Source organism: Drosophila novamexicana, unplaced genomic scaffold (genome assembly GCF_003285875.2).
Source record: "Drosophila novamexicana strain 15010-1031.04,08,12 unplaced genomic scaffold, DnovRS2.1 tig00000820-arrow-pilon, whole genome shotgun sequence".
NCBI classification, from domain to species: Eukaryota; Metazoa; Arthropoda; class Insecta; order Diptera; family Drosophilidae; genus Drosophila; species Drosophila novamexicana.
This window is the reverse complement of record NW_020824828.1, coordinates 1,130,162-1,148,318: the sequence shown is the minus strand read 5'-3', so window position 1 is coordinate 1,148,318 and position 18,157 is coordinate 1,130,162. Positions and strand designations below refer to the sequence as shown.

At 33.8% G+C, this 18,157-nt stretch overlaps 1 protein-coding gene across 2 annotated transcripts in view; it reads right to left on the bottom strand.

Annotated features, from left to right (window-relative positions):
* Positions 1-10,531: 10,531 nt before the first annotated feature.
* LOC115764364 (innexin shaking-B) overlaps positions 10,532-18,157 on the bottom strand; it is a 55,687-nt gene continuing 48,061 nt past the window's right edge. For both annotated transcript variants that reach the window (XM_030707326.1, XM_030707327.1), the window contains 5 exons: positions 12,967-13,121; positions 12,840-12,904; positions 11,127-11,293; positions 10,875-11,053; positions 10,532-10,808 (listed from right to left, as the gene is read on the bottom strand). In XM_030707326.1, coding sequence (XP_030563186.1) covers positions 10,616-10,808; positions 10,875-11,053; positions 11,127-11,293; positions 12,840-12,904; positions 12,967-13,121 — 759 coding nt within the window. In that variant the 3' untranslated portion in view covers positions 10,532-10,615. The remainder of the gene's footprint in view (positions 10,809-10,874; positions 11,054-11,126; positions 11,294-12,839; positions 12,905-12,966; positions 13,122-18,157) is intronic.

Here is an 18,157-nt window from a genome sequence, read left to right as displayed (position 1 = left end):
ATTTCGTAACAAATCGAAAATTGTTTTTATTACTTTCTGATCAAAATCATACAACGTTGTCAATTCGTTTTGTTTCGTTTTTTTTTTTCTTGTATCGCATTATAATAGTGTGTTTCATTATCTGTTTTGTTGTTGGATTTTGTATTTTGTTGTTTGTTTTGTTTTTCTTTAATAGTAATTTATAATTATAATAATTTATATATTAATATTTGTATAATATTACTTGGTAATTTATTAATTCTCATTCTGCTCCATCGCTCGTCATCAGTATCAAGAGGCGTCAATCAAAGCTGATTGACGCCAATATGACCTCTTCAATCGTGCCTATTAATGCGCATTGTCTGCCCTTAATTGCGTTTGTATGTACTATTCTTGACTTTTAATTTACTTTGATGCATATGATTTTTATTATTTCTTGCTTTGCTTCCATTCAATATTCATTTTCTTGTCTTTTATTTTTTCTTTGCCATTTACTTGTTATATGTAATGCGATGCAATATTTTTAGCAAGTTAAATTAACTAATTGTAAAATAGTATTGTATCTGTTGAGTGTGAGAGTGTGTGTGGGTGTGTGTGTTCGTTTGTTTGTTTCTTTGTTTGTGTTTCCTTGGTTTTGTGTTATGTGTGTGTGCCTGTGTGTCTGAGTGTATGTGTTATATACAAGTCAATAATGTGAGTTTATGCCCATGTACGTGTAGCTGTGTTTGTTGTCACTGTCGATGTTGATGTTGATGTATATATGTATAATGTATCCTTAGATATAAATTTTACTATTGGATCTTAGCATTTCCCTTCTTTTGCATAATAATATTATATTAGTATTATTTTTATTTATTATATGCATATATATATATATATATATATATATATGTATATATATATATGTATGCTTGCTTGCCTTTACATGCCCATATGCTGCGCACTTGTCCATATGTATGCATATATATATATATATATATATATATATATATATATATATATATATATATATAAGAATATGTTTTGTGATCCTGAAAATGATGTATGCTGTATGGTATTTCAATCAGTTTTCGGGTCTTAGTACAACAACTGGGCGACATTTAGCGCTCGTTTATGTAAGTATTATCAACGTGTGTGTTTGTGTGTGTTTATCTGTTTGTTATTTATTACTTACACTGCTAAAAATTCACGTTTATATTATCAATATAGGGGCTTCATATATGCTTGAATGCCATGTTTATTGTTTTTAGATTTTTTGTTTTCCGTTTATTCTCTTGTATTCTCTTGTTGTTTCTTTATTAGTAAAGACTAAAAACTGTCGTCATTATAGATATATACATATGCTTATGCTCACACACCCATGTATATATATGTATATGCATATGTATATAGCACGTACTATATCCTCTGATTACCCCTCTGATGCTCTGATGCATTCTATTCAGCTAAGTAATATGTTAAATAATTTTGTTTTTCGGGGATCGGTTCCGTTCCCTATCAGTAATAAATTGATGTTTAAATAATTTAGTTTTCTTTGTTATTTTTTTTTTTTTGTTTGTTTGTTTTATATACTTGTATGGGTCTTAAGTTTAAATAAGTTACGTTGTTCTTGTTTATTCTGTTTTTTTTTTTATGTCACTCATTTGAAAATTTATAAACTGAGGACGTTTATTTCTTCTGCTTTGTCGCTTGCTTCATTTATATTCATATTACATACATATGCCCACACACACACACACATGTATGTATATATAGATATATTTACACACGTATGTGTGTGTGCTTGCATATGTACATATAGATATATATGCCATATATATATATACATATATATTTATATAAATACATAGCTTCAAATTAAAGCTTTATTAACCATGCACGCGTTTTGTTTTCGTATTAACAAAATGAAACGTTTCACAATAATCGTACACAAGATTTATAATGAATTCATAACCGTATTAAGTATTATTATTATAACTAGTTAAATTTCATTACAATAAAAAAAAAAAAAAAAGATTATCAATAGATCATTCCACGACCTGCCAACTTATTCGCGTCTGTCTAGCACGCAATATGAACTAGTTAATATGCTAAGTATTATTAATAATGTAATTATCCGTATTTGTATATGCTTATAAGACTTTAATACAAATTATAGACTCGCTTACGATCTAATTGTAAATGTGTGAACTATAGTAATGTTTACTTTACTTATGTTTGTTCTTTTTTTTTTTAATTTTTAATTTGTTTTATTAGTGTTTGCTGTGGTTTGCTGCTTGTGATTTCTTATGTCGGCATAAATTACGAGTAATATATGTATATATATATATATATATATATATATGAAAAAATCCAAGAAAGGGCCTTTGCGGCAGCAGCTCGTCTACAGGAAGGAATGAGCACGAATGAATATGCGATCGAAATATGTATGTACCCAACCAGAGAAGGGTAGATGCTCGCTTTAATATTCGATAATTGATTCGATTCGATTCAATTCGGTTCGATTTCTCAGTATTCAAAGCAGGCGAATGTCGATTTGAAAAGATTGTTGGATATGTCTTTGTTTTCTGAACAATTCTCTGGTTCGATAGAGGGAAATCGAATAGAAAGATGAGTGAAACAAGAAAGCAAAAACGAATTCTCAGACGTAGACGGCTTTTTTTGGGTGTTGCATAAAAGATAAAATTGCATTCGGTTTTTCTTTTTCTTTATAGTTGGCCTAATTCAAAAAGTTTTGCCTATATTTGGGCTAAAAGATGTGCAAACTTGGCTTTTCGAATTGCGTTCAGATTACAGAAATTTCTTGAAGTGTGGGTGTGTATGTGTACTTGTGTGTGTGTGTGTGTTTGTGTATGTGTGTGTATGTGTTTTTCAAAATACATACAAACATAAGCATATATGTATGTATGTACATATGAATATATGTGTGTGTGTATACCCTATGCATATAAATTAATGGGTCCTATAGATTCTGCGTCATGTTTCGTTTTTTTGTTTTTGTTTTTGTTTTCTGTGTACAAATATGAAGATTTTTGTATTCGTTTTGTTGATGATTTTCTGTTTGCTTTGTTTTTCTTTTTGTTTGTTTGTTACTTTTTGTTGTTGCTGCGTTTAAAATCTTTGTTTTTACTTCAGTTCTTTTTGAATTTCATTTTGTGTAGATTTGTTGTTGTTTTTTTTTTGTTGTTGTTCTGCTTGGTTTTTTCTGCGTTTCTGCGTTTGTTGTTTGTTTCTTCTACTTTTTGTTCCTCCTGTCGTTCATCTTCTTCTTGTTCTTTTTACTTTGCCATTCATTGTATAAATATGTTAGTTAATGCAATATTTAATAATTCTCATTTGTAATATTCATTATTAATTTTGTAATCAAAATTCCTCTAGTTGAAGGCAATCGGCGAATATATTAGAAATTATTTATGCAATTATTTTACATACACCTTTTGGTTTTTCCCTTTACTTTATTTTGTTTATTTTTAGTATTTTATTATTATTAATACAATACGTTCGTTAAGTTATTCGAATAAACTTAAGAGCTGTGGAAAACAAGTTAAAATGCAAAACTGTTTGTTGCTTTTCCGTTTTTTTTCTGCTTTCTTTTTGGGGGATTTCTCAATTAGCTATAATATGATCTTTGTCTGCGTCAAAAGTCATCTGAATGTGGAAAACTTAATTGTAATTTCGCTGAACGTTTTTGCTAATTACGATCTAATTCGTTATAAAATACATTTCATATGTAATTATATGTTGTATATATTGTATAATTATATGTAAATGTATATTAATTTATGTACAATTGTATGTGTCTTAGTTGTTAATTAAAAGTCATGTTTATGCTTAAAATACAATACGTTTCTAATTATTGTTAGTAAAAAAAATTGTTTCCAATATGTTTTCTTTTTATTTGTTTTTTTTTTTTTCGGGCACTATATTATGTACACTGTTTAGTTATATAAATTGTTTTTATAATTCGAAAATCACTTTAAGGCAGTTTTCTTATGCTTCAAAATTGTGCTAACGAGAAAGGAACTACTTTTATGAGTATTATATTAATACCTTGACAGACAAAAACTAAAAAAAAAAAAAACAAGAACAAATCAATACCCCTAAACAATAGCAAGGCATGGGAAGGGCAAATTCAAACTGAACCCATTTTACTAAATTTCAACACGATCTTACAACATAATCCTTCAGCTTCAGCTCGATCTTGACCTTGGAAATATTTTAGGAACTACTTTGCGCCTTCAGCTGCTGCCTGCACTCAAACCAAAAACTAAAAGCCCCTGAACTCTAATTAATGCCTTAGTATGGAGCTAGCCCAGAAAAACAAAACTGAAACTGAAGCCAAGTAACCAAATTTAAACACAGCTACAAATACAGATACTCTTTGAAGATACGAATACAGATGGAGATAAGTATGTTGGTGTGCATGTTGTGTGGGCCGGGCGCTAGTTAATGGTAACGCATAGTACACACAAATGTGCCTGCGTGTTTTTTTTTATTTTGGTTTTTTATTTTGTTGTTGCAAATTTACTAATTATTGTCTGCTATTTATTCACACATAGTATATGCTCATAAAAAAAAAACACTCGCACACACACACACACACAACAGATATGTGCATAAGATCTTTTATCTAATAATAGTAAGCCGTAAGCCCGAACCGAAAGACACTCCCGAATTGCCCGAAATACTATTGAAGAGGAAGGCAAACGCAAACGATAGGCAAATCAATAACATTCTGACAGGCTCTCAACTAAGCATCAAACTAATACAAATACATATGGCTAGATTGATGTTATTTTCTATTTAGTATATGTTTTTTTTCGCTATTTTATTATTTTTGTTTTGCATATTTGTTTTTCATTCTAAATATTCAGCAATTTTCATCGTTTTCAATTGTTATGTATGCATTGTATATACATAGTAATCGTATTGTAAAGTGTTAAAGTTTATATGCTTGCAGATTTGATTTATATTGTGGTTTTTCTGAATTTGTCTGAGAATGTGAATTGGCAGTTTCAGATTTATATATTTTATTATTATTTCTCTCGTAGTTTATACAGTTTTGTTTAATTTGTTTACATTAAAAACGCTTGGTCTAATAAAAGTTTTGCACTATTATGAAATTTATTTGTTGCCTTAATTGTTTTCGTTAATATTTGCTGTTTAACTAAATAAAGTCTAATTTCATTTGCTAAGAATATAATAAATTTATTTAAAATATAAGTTGAAAAAATTTCACCAATAAACTTCGTTAAATGTTGATATCCGGCTTAATCTTCAAACCGAGACAATTGACCTATTTGCTGTGTGTCGATTTCTATACCGTATGTGCTTAGAGTGCTGAGAATTCAGAGAGTGGCAGAGAGCGAGAGAGAGAGAGAGAAAGAGAGAGAGAGAAAGAGAGGGAGAGACACTGAATGCGGCAGTGTTCGTAAAAGTTGAGAGCAACGCATAAGAATAAACGTTCGCGTAATATGTGCTCACATTTCAAATCAAATCTGTGAAAATTCAGTGTTGTTAACTTAAGAAATAAAACTAGTAAAAACAATGATATGTATTCGTTTTATTGCCGAATAAACAATGGAAACAATAAAGTAAAATAAGGTACAAAACTAAGAGCTAAACTAAGCAATGACATACATTAATAAATGACAAAGGACACATACATACTACACATACATAAGTAAGTCCAGATCTAGCAGTATTAATGCATAAGTATGTATAAGTACCGTCTAAGAACATCGAATCACAACAAATACAAAATGATACATAACAATACAACCAAACAAACAAAACAAAAGCAAAACATTTGAGATTAGGTTTGAGTTCGTGTTTGTGTTTGTGTTTGCGTTTGAGATTCCAAGTGCACCCTGTGCTTAGCATATACTCGTAAGATAGTATAATTCGATTGGACTTTGTCATATTTATGGCTCCTGTCGGCTTAAAGAGAGCACGCCAAATGCAAGTAAGGAAAAGAAGTCAACGAGTAAGTTAAAGTTTCGCTTAAATGCCTTACGACTAGATTTTTGGCTGGGAGCAAAGTAGACTGTAAACAGTGGGCTGTGAACGGTGTGTTGGAAAGAATGTAAAGTGAACAGTGTTGAAAAGTTGTAAGTTGTAAGTTATAATTTGTAAAAGGGCAAGTTACTCGTCTAAAGACTGGCGAAAGTCCAATTGTTCTGATTCCTGCTTATTGCACCTAGATTTTCTTTTTTTCTCATCTATTCAAGTATGAAATCTTGTCATGCTTATGTGTATAAGTATAAGTATTTACTATACTCGTAGCTAATACAATTCGTATTTACCTATTTATTTATTTATTTGTTTATTTTCTTCTTTTCTTTGATCGTAGTTAATAATGCAGCAAACACTTTGAAAAATAAAGTTTTGCATTTGGAAAAACAACACGTTAAGATTTCGATATACGATGTACAATATTCGAAATTCGATATTCAATATTCGATTTTTCTCATTTTCCGAGTTAAGATATTTTACAGTTGCTTTTAGTTCAAATTGAGTTACATGCTTGCTGAACCCTGTACCTCTAACTAAGTATTATGAGCTGTGTTCCTTACAGATCTATTCTTACATCTTTAGATCATACATATACACATGTATGTATATATATATGTACGTATCGCATTAACACTAACAACTAATGGCAATTTCTTTCTATTATGCATAATTTAGCTTTTCATTACGGATATATGTACGTATATATATATATATATATATATATACATATATATATATATATATATATATACATATATATATATATATATATATATACATGTATGTGCATGTATGTATATATATATATATATATATATATATATATCATCATAAATCCGTATTTGTTTATATATGTTTTTCCATGGTTTATATATTATTCTTTTGTGTTGCATAGATTTCAGTTTGACTTCAATTTTATTACTTATTTTCTCGCTTTACTTGGCTTGAGAAAAAAAAAAAACACGAACAAGCTAATTTTTTGTTTAATCCTTTTTTAGTTTCTCTCTAGACCTGTACTGTCGTAATATTTTGTTTTTCTTTAAACTAGATCTTAGCCTTACACATATTTGGCTATAAGCAGTTAAAAAAAAATTACGCTTAAATTACTTGTTATCGTTATTGTTATAATTATTGTTTTTCTCTATTAAGTTGTATAGCGACCTATAAATTATGTTTCTTTTGTTTTCCAATTACTTTTATTATCTTCAAACCTTCTTGGCTAAAATCTAATGCGTCTTTGAATATGCTGTAGTGAGAGAATCAAAATTAAAACGAAAATACAACAATAATAATTATGCACTAAAAACAAAGATTTTCTTTCTGTTTTTTTTCTTTATTCGTGTGTTGTTTATTCTGTGTGGTCTGAGCGGCTCTGCAGACGATGCCTGTTGGGAGACCAAGTCCAGGTTCTGAATGGCCGATAGTGTTTTTAGATTCGTAACATTGGCATTGCGGCTGAGTTGGAGCTGCCCTTCCTACTACAGGGTATACGAGTATTTTTTATAAATGTCTACATAAGTATATAACTCTAGAACTATTTAGCTGGCAGTGATATTTTCTTATTGGCTTGGCTTCTTTGGCTGTGTCTGATACGTCCTTAGTCGTCCTTATGAGAAAAGTGTGTGCAACAGAGTGGGATAGAGCAACTGAGTCACACGTAAAGTTAGACACGGATAGAGAGAGAGAGAGAGAGAGATAAGATTAATTAAGTGGCCAGGAAGATGGCAGTCCGGTTATGTTTGTATCAACTCAAATAGAAAACTTTTGATGCGTTTGCGACTTGTTTGGTCCTTTTTCAGTTAGTATTGAGTATTTTTTTGTTTCTTATGGATGTTTCTTGGGGATGAGCAAAAACGAAAACGATTTACATTAGAGCTGGCTGAGGCTAAGTCTTTTAACGGATCGTGTAATGGAACCTTAGAAACAAAGTGGCGCTTCAAAAAGTTTTCTGGACGGATATTACAATTTGTAGCACATGATGTGGTCAATTCGATATTCGATGTGAATAAGAAGTTCTAAGCGTACACAAGTGTATTCGAGAGATTGTACCCGCTGCAGATGATTCATGTTTGTCTTAAGTGTATATACCCAGCAAGATATTGAGTTCTTCTGAGATTTATCAGTGGTTCTTCTACAATTGGCAGCTCGTTCTTCAGCACTGTTCCAACAGCTGCAATGCCAATGTGAATTACAACAAACCAAAAAAAGAACAAAAACATTATCAGGTGATTGAGTGTGTGTGTGTGTGTGTGTGAGTGTGTGACTTCAATACTATGCAATCAATTTGTGACAAATACTTTAATTTATGCTGTTTGTTGGTCTATAGCGTACAATAATATGCGTTATGTGTAATTTGTAATTATAGCAATTGGGGAATATTATGAACTATGTTTTTTCCTGGTACTTTTTTTTCTAATTTCCTCAACTTTTTTCGTTATTAATTTAATTGATGTATGCTATTAATGCTGATGAGCTCGCTTAAAAATTCCACACTTGCGGCTTAACAATGATGATTAATAATAATACGGAAATAGACTTCCGTTTCGGTTTCCGTTTCCGATTCCGTTTCTGTTTTCAATATATGCTTGCACATGTGTGTTTAATTAAAAATACGCGTCATGAATGTGTTTGTGTGTGTGTGTGCTTGCCTTTTTTTCGTAGTATTTTTACTATTATAATGCTTATGGTTGTTTGGTTATATAATGATGCGCGCTACAGATTGACCTAATTTACTATGTATGCATGTATGTATGTATGTATTTATGTAAATGTAAGTATCCTCGGCATTTAAGTTTTTTTTTTTTTTTTTGGTATTTTTGTTTATTATTTGTTGTCATTGTTTTTGTGGTATTTATGCGTATTTCTTGTAGTTTGTATTTTATTTTCTCCATTTACTAAACTGTCGCTGATATTTATTGATATTTTGTTGTTCTTTACATTTAGTTTGGTATCATTTTCTGTTCTTGTATACAAAATTGTTGGTTTTCCTTTTGGTTTTTTTTTTGTATTTGTATTGTTTGCTTTGTGTTTTTTTTTGTGTTTTGTTTTGTTTTAATTTTTATATAATTTTTGTTTTGTTTTTCCTTTTAGCGGGTAATACAAATGCTTAGATTTAGAAAAAAAAATGTTTATATTTATATATATATATATATGTATACGCATACCATATATGCATTTGTATGTATATATGAGTAGGTTTTATATTTAGAATTATTAATATGCTGTTCTTAGTTAACCTACATTCGAATACATGAACACTTCAAGATATCATTTTGTTTTGTTTTAATAAGTGATTTAATTGAATTGAATTTAAACTAACTTTTGTTTTTTTTTCCTGCTTTTTTTTGCATCTTTTTATTCTTTTCTTTCGCTTAACTCGTTCTATTTTAATTTTTTTTGTGTTTTTTTTTTTCGTTTTTTATATTCACTTATTTTTTTTTACTAGACGAGAGACGAGCCTTAGTTTTTAGCTACCTTTCTCTTTCTATGCTTGAAACAGTTGCAGCCGATGTTGTTGTTGTTGTTGTCGCTGCTGTTCGTGATGCTTTCGAGTGATTGCAGTTGCAGTTGTTGTTGCCGCTGCTGCTGCTGCTGATGTTGTTGTAGTTTTGTTGGTTGTTAATACAGAAATGCAATTATATTCGCGGGCGTCGTCTCGACTTTGTTGGTGTTTGTTGTGTTGCTGCATGACAAGCAAAGTGAGGAGCAGGTTGAGTGTGCGATGTGATGGCGTCTACGGGGGCGTATGAGTAATTCCGCGTAAATGTTGTGTGTGATGTTGGTGTGTGGTGAATTTTCTATTTATGTTTGTAAAGAGTGTGTGTTTGTGTGTGTGTGTGTGTGTGTGTGTGTGAGAGAGAGAGAGAGAGCGTTGTTTCCTCTGCTTTCCTTTCCTTTCCATTCTTTTCCTTTCGTTTCGTCTGTCTTTGTGTTGTTCTTTCCTTCTTGGTTCTTGCACACACTTTGTCCTTGTCCCTGGGCAACTTCTATTTTTATAACTTTTTGACTTGAATCCATGGGGCATGCACACAGTTGCAGGCGCCACGTGCAACTGCTTGCGATGTCCTTGGGCGCTGGCTGAGCTGACTAGCTGCAGCTGCACCCAAACTCCGTTTCCTGCTGCTGCTGCTCGTGATTGTTATTAATTCCTATCAATATCATCATCTTTTCGATCTGCCTATAATTTTCGTTGTTGAGTTTTTCTTTTGTTGGTTGATTCGTTTCCCTTACTTTTGACTTTTATGTTAGTTCTGGTTCGGCTTAGTCCGCTTTCATTCGTTGTGTGGTTGGGTCTATTGATATCTTATCTTTATCTTTATATTAATCTTTATCTTTATCGTTATCTTTGTCGTTATCTTTGTCGTTATCGTTATCGTTATCGATATTGAGGTGCCTCTGTGCTTTACTCTCTTGTTGATTGAAAATGACTTCGATGTGTTAGCATTGACGATAGTTTTTTTGGTTGTATTTGTAAGATACGTTTTTTTTTTCAGTTTTATTTTGAACTTATGAAGCGGTTGCTGCTGCTGTTGTTGTTGTACTAAGTAGTTGAATGTTGATGTTGTTGTTTTTATATAGAGACGACATATTGCATTTTGTATTGTTTCTAATACTCCCAATATCATGCATCCTGTATTTCACCTTTTAATCCAGGCACCCTGTGGTGTTGGTTATGTCCTAAACGATTCGCTAAATCCTGTACAACATCACGAAATATAACTGTATCTATATTTTCACCTAATAAATACAACAAAAACCAATCGCCCATCTTGGAACGACGAACGATTATTTCAATAGCGTCACGACGCACTAACCTGAAATATCGTATAGAAAAAACAGTGTTAGAAAGGGTTAAGTGAATTATTCGTATGGGGACTCACCTAAATCGCATTCGAAATAAATAGACCCTCATCCGAGGCGAGAATATAATAACCACCCTGTATATTAGCGTTAATAATGTAAGTAACGTTAATAATATAAACCAAAACCAAAGGAAAATGTAAATTTTCTCATTAACAACGTTTAATGGTAAAATGCAAATGGCGTCGTGTTTTTCCACCTAAACCAAAGAGCCACAAACATATATATTTAAATAGTATAATTATTATCACTCATTTGGAGCAATTACTCACCTCCCCACTTGAACCATATTTAAAAAATGTACATTTGGTCATTCTGGGAAATATGTAAATCATCGGATCCATGCGATCTTCCTGATCGGTCTCCATATAATCTATCACATCCAAGCCAAATGTCATAAATTCGCCATCGAAAAATCGATTCATAAGAAACATTTGACCTATGCAACAAAAACGACATATACACACAGAAATATATATTTACACATATGTATAAGTAAAAGTTTGGCCGACGATAATATGTAGTATACGATATGTAGACAGTGTTTATAAAGTAAATTGGCGGGTGTAATTTATGGGTTTATTGCTGCCTCCAACTTGCCGTCTGTGTGTGTGTAAGTGTGAGTGTGAAAATGAGTCTGAGTGTGTATGAGTGTGAACTCAGAGCTATCTGTTATTGTTAAAAATCAGACAATTTGATAAGTCAGTAAATTATAGAATATGAATGGGTTCACCTTTCCGGCTCCCGGCTTATTGAATATTGAGGGGAAAGAACTACAAAATATAATAATCAATCATTTGTTGATTTGATCTTGAAATTGGTCTCGAGGTTATTCGATTAGTCCTTTACGTTAATGTTCCAAAATCAAAAATCAATGTTCACGAAATCGCTTCATCGATTTTAGACTAATTTATCGATGCTCTGTCGGTTATCGATAAGTCGATAATTGAAAACAAATTTCCATTTACTTGATACCATTTTCCAAATCAAATTATACAATTTCAAAGACGAACAAAGCTTAAAGTCTATAAAATCCCAAACCCAGATCTATCAGAATATAAACTTTCTCAAAATCGATTAATGCCATATGTTTTGTATCGATTCTTTCGCAATCGTTGCTCTCATAAGGTATCGATAAGTTTAAATAAAACATACCAAAATGAATTGAATAAAATTTATTAAACTCGACATCCCATAAGAAAAAAAAGATCCCATAAGAATAGATTGAATTGATTCGATAGTTTGTCGAACACATACGCACGTATATACATATACATATACATATATATATATTTTAAACTTAAAAAAATGCAAGCTATAAATTTAACTTTGTTAAATGGGATACATTCCCTCACATTCCCCACCGCAAAAAGCGTTTCTTGTAAACTCATCAGCCGTCAACATTCAATTAGTCTGAACTCGGACTATTTGTTAATACGTATACTTGTGCATGTGCATATGGTATTGGTGTATTCTATAATTGTTTATTTCTCTATTTCTTATGTATTCTGACAGTTAATTATTTTGTTAGATTTCCGATTGTACCGCACGTGGCGCACGTTGTCCGAAAAAAAGAAACCAGGAATCCGCAGCAATAAGGAAAATTTGTTTATTTTGATGCGGCCTGCGGCTACGGTCAGTCGATAAAAATTCGTCATTGATTTTCCTTGGAAAATGAATGAATGAATAAAGAAAGCTCTATTCGGGCATATATGTATTCTGTATTGTGTGTGCATGGCATGAGTTTGGCGTATACTAAAGATATCGTGTATAGTTAACCCCAAATTTGTTTATTGGATTGTGCAAACTGGAACAGTTCTCTGCAGCTGCACCTCATGATGATCACGAGCAAGCAGAGGATGCATATGGATGATGGATTATGGATTATGGATGATAATGATAATGATAATGATAATGATAATGATAATGATAATGATAATGATAATGATAATGATAATGATAATGATAATGCGGCTGTTACTCACCTATCACATTTATTAGGGCGAGCAGTTCACACACGTAGTATCTGTACGCCCACCAATTGTGATATCTAAAATTTTTAGAAATTTTGATTATAATGGACCATAAAGTAGAAAGTGGGCATTTGCTTACCTTAAATTTTCCCATAAATAATCTAAAAGTAATTTCTTTTTTTGTTTTTTCTCGGCTTCGGAACAAATGCCTATATCTAAGTCCATGATGAGCGCATGAATTTTGCCACCCTCCCAAGACTTCCACAGCCATCTTGGTGTGTAAAATAAGATTGCCTGCAAAAAACAAAAAAAAAAAAAAAATAAGTAAATAGAGAGGAAACGCAGAGATGGAGATAGAGATAGAGACAGAGATACTTATGTGTATAGATATATAAATATATATGTTTATAGGCATTAGTTCTGTAAAGGTGAGTTGTTGCCTTTGTGTAGGCGTCTGACGCATTGGAATTGTCGTAAAAGCGCTTAAATTTGACAAGTGACAATCGCCAGCTGTTTTCTTAGGCATACGCCATAGAGAATCCCAGGCGCGTAATTCCAGTTAACAATGCCAAAGGTATTATATGCTTAAGATTGCCTTTGGATGACCTTCCTAGATGAGTGCTCCCATGCATTCCTATAATTATGTTATTTGCTGATTTCGATACTTAGACAAACATATAGACGGACGAACAAACCGACAGGGACAGACAGACGGACATATTTATATGTAAGTATTTATAGACATGTCATCAAAACAATTAGCTGTGATCCATTAGCGAAAGTAGAAGCAACAAAAGACACATATGCGACATGCGAGAGACACGCAGACACAAAATATTGTTGGTGAAGAAACAGACTCTGGCAACGGCTAAGATCTTGCCCAATTAAATGGATCTCTTGTCGGACATTTGGTATTTATGTGCGCTCTGATGACATATTAGTAATAACTTGTATCGTAAATTTAACACTAAATTGTGCAAATGTTTACTTTGGCGGCCGCACCTCGCTGCGGTTTGCCCAGCTCGATGTGGGCAGGTGCTAATCCCTGACTGCTCAGGGAGACAATGGCTTAGTGGACGTGGCATTCTAATGCCCATTGAGGTGAGAGTTCAGTTTGTTTAGACGGTTGCCCAAATGGCGGCTGTCCGCGCCAATCTTACGTCTGTTCCATTGCCCGTCTGTCAGGCGTCTTTTTTGCATTTTCCATTTTCATTTGGCATTTGAGTTTCGGTGTTGGCAAATGCTAAAATAACTATATAAGTCTATAGAGCCCGAACGTCAACGTCATGACGGGCACGGTCATGGCAACATTTGAATTTTGCATCTGTTGCAACAATACGACTTTAAAATCGAAATTGGCGTAGCCGCATCGTTTTATAGCTGGGCAACATCTGCGGCACATTGTATCGCCTTATGACGGCAAGAAAACAACAACGAAAACAACAAAAGCAACAATAGGAAGCACAAAAGAAGAACTAAAACAAATGGACAAGTGATGGGCTCACAGCTTGCAACGCCTTGCCGGAAGTCAAATGATGCGTTTGATTTGGTTTTTGCCTTATGCGAGCCTCAGCGAGCATTTCCCTTTTTTCTTGGCCCTCATCGGGGGCATATTTCTATTTGTTTTCCTCTCGCCATCTCTCTTTGGCCCCCTGGCTACTGCTCAAGTTGCAAATTGGCTTGGCCCGACGACATGCAACAGTAATAATCAGAACATCATCCAAAATCCTTGTGGGTGCCCGGGCAAAAGGGCTTTCCGCTAGGAGAGGGGAGCACTGACTGGGGCGGGGCTGCGTAGCGGGACGCATATGCGTGTGTCTGAAAAGCAATTTGGCAAGCGTTCAAATTGCCATAAAAATATCGCATAAATGCAACTGCAATCAAAGCAAAATGAAGTAAATACCAACAGCCGCAGCCAGCGAAAGAAAACGCACCAAAGTCGGCGCGTCCAACACAAAAGACGCACAGTGGCGCAAAGGTGGCAAAACTAATACCAAAATATTATTTAATATTTGCTCAGCTTTATAAAGGACATCTATTAAGAGAGTTCAATTGCATGTCTATCAGTGAAAAAATATATATTTTCAATACAAAATCTAACAAGAAAAAAGCAAAAAGGCAACAAATCTAGCCTTTTTCGCTGCGGTAAGACCCCAATGAAGAAAACAATTTCTTTACTGTGCTTTTTTAAGCTGTTTTAAAATGAAACCCTATTCGATTATACAAAATTATACGTTTATGTAAAATTAAGTAAATGTCATAATCACTTATTCTGATCAATTTTTGTCTTTGAAAATTCAGGAATATTATAAAAAACTAATATAGCACCAGATTGAAATCCATGTGGCGTAGAGAAGCGTATTGCTTGTTAAGATCGACAAAAAAACCTCCATGGACACGAGACTTTAAATTCAATAAGAACGAATTTTCATCCGATCGTTCCTATCGCAGCTGTATGATATGATGGTCTTATGTTGACAAAATATTGTAGGTATGAAAGCAACAAGAGAATGGAGAAATAACATGAAAATCTTAAAAGATTACCAAACAATAAAAGGAGCTAGAATTGTGACATATTTGTTGTAAAAGTTGATTGGCATTTAAGCAATGAAATCAATTGCATTGTATTTAACCTGAGCACAAGGTGCGCAAAGCAATGAAGCTATAAGAAGTGGTGCAAATAACCATGTAAAATTAAAGGAAATTTTGCATTTTCAATTAGGCAAAGTAATTTAAGCGCATTGTGGTCATTGAGGAGTCCAAGCACAAACAGTCATACCCAGCTCCAGCATGTGGGCGGGCTGTCTGCCCAGCTAAGGCTAGATCTGTAGAGACTGAAGGCAAATGGCGAGTGCGCCTGTTGCCAGTTGCCAGTTGCCGGTTGTTGGTAGCCTGATCCCGGTTCCGTGTTAGCTTCCCACTCCCGGATGACGTGAATAAAAATAAAAGCACATAAGTCAAATATAAACACATGTCCGTGCAACTCTGGTGGGGAGTCCAGTCGACGTTGGCGTCACGCTGCCAACCCGTCTCCCAGCGCACACGAACTTCGAAACAAACCCAGCTAAACCAGCCACAACCCCTTCCCCAACTCAACCCCATCCCCAACGCCAATCCATTCCATCCCGACGCAGCATAGCTACGCAGATTCGTATCGCATCTCCGCTCCGCACTCTGCTTTTCCATTCGGGCCAGATTTTTGTTTTTGTGCGCTGGCATTTGGCCAGAATTATTATTTGTTCACTTTTATGTTTGTCTGTGCCTTTTCAATAAATATCCAGCTAGGCAAAAACAAAATAAAAAAAAACGAAATTTCAATTTTTGACATATTTGAGGGGAGCGCTTGATCGATATGAACCGATCGGGGACGGATTCGAAATCGAATTGGAATTGGAAATGAAAGAAAAGTATCAGGGAAATGGGCACGGAAAGGCAACGGGAGGGGAAGCGAGATCGTGAACATGCTTGCCTACTGCAGGCAATTTTGCTTTTAAATTTTATAGCTGCATTGTCCAACTTAATGGCCAGGCCATTAGCGAGCGCGATCAATTGTTGGATCAGCAGATGATGGTTGCCGCTCGATCCCCACCACCCACTCGCAATCAATTATGATCGCCTGCATCAGGGTCCTGAAATCACAAGCATATGTATATAATTGTAACGACCGACCTATCTATCTATCTGTCTATCTGTCTATCTATCTAGATATCTAGCTATTTTGGGATATGGAAAGTTAACTATGTTGATTCCAGGTGTTCTGGGTAGTTCTATATAAGTAGTTGTTGTCCACAGATTTATAGCTTTGCTTGTTTTCTCGTGGCATTTATGATCGTTGACTTTTATTATTTATGCACACATACATATACATGCATGCATGTATACACTTATTGTTGTTGTTGTTATATATGCATGTAGATGGCAATGCTTTAAAAACTGCATCCATTTGATTTCAGGTCGCACCCGTCGTCTTTATTAATAAATCCACAAATTAAGCAGAATGGAAAATGTGTAAATTATAGAAACGCCGTTCACGCGTCATTAAGCGGGGAGAATACCATAATAAATGTATTTATAGTTATTTGGGTGACTATGACGGCGACGTCTATAATCGCCGATGTGACACTAACCGAGAAAAGCAACGAGCCCAGCGAGGCTCTGCCCCCTCTGCCACACACACACACACACAGTCACTCACACAGTCACACACACAGTCACACACAGACGCACACACACCCACAACTGTGACAAAAGTGTGGTAAAAATATACATTTAATATTTGTACATTGTTAGCGGGAAGATATATCATTGTGTAATCGTTCAGCGCCCCTCGCCGCAACTCAGCTTGGACTGGCCACTCGACGGATCCCCCAACCCCCAACCCCTTGGTATGTGCGGTGGGCAGCGTCGACAGCGGGAACAACGACATATTTAACGATCTATTATTCTTGTGACAAAGTAAGTCTTTTGACTTAAGTAATTAAAATTATTATTTTGAATGCATTAGAAATCTAAAATATACAATTTTTTTTTTGAAAACCATCATTTCTTTATTAACTTCTGTTTTTGAATACTTTTGAATTTAATGGGCCTTAAGGTATCAATTAAATTAAAATGTAGTGCACAAGCTTGTACATCTTTTGAATAAAGACCATGGAGAAATACAACATTGTCTTCTTATTTGCCATATAACAATTTTTGATCTTTTTTCCAGTGTGAGGTATATGATATACTTGTCTGATGCTGATTAGGATTTCTTTTATGTTACAGGCACAGTTCAGCTCATAGTTCCTGAACCAAACCAACATACATATGTAACATATATAAATTATTTCATTTATGGAACGAGTATTCTAATTGGATTTCTATTATAAACTTAATATGCTTCCTTCCTAAAACTAACTAAAACTCACAAAATGTTTTAAAATGCGAGAGACGGCTCTTCTAGACTTCACTTGGAGGAAGCTAGGAGGATTCAGGACCATATTTATATGAATAATATTAATGATGTTTGACTGTGAAAGTGTTGAAGTATAAGGACTTTGAAAGTATTCGAAATTTGTTAAACCCTTCGATCAATATGTAAACAAACAAACAAACATATGCACATACATAGTAGTACGTCACAACATAGCCCAGTCAACTGTTGCTGGCCTTGAGCATGCGTAAGTGAAATGTTCGCAACAGCAACAAATCGGGTAATACGGATATGTTTAAACATTTTCATTTCATTGCCTATGCGCATTCAAGTTTCTTGCGTTTCAAAGGCCAGCCAGCAACAACAACAATGAATCGAAAAAAAGTAGAACAAATATTTGGAAATTTGAATTTTG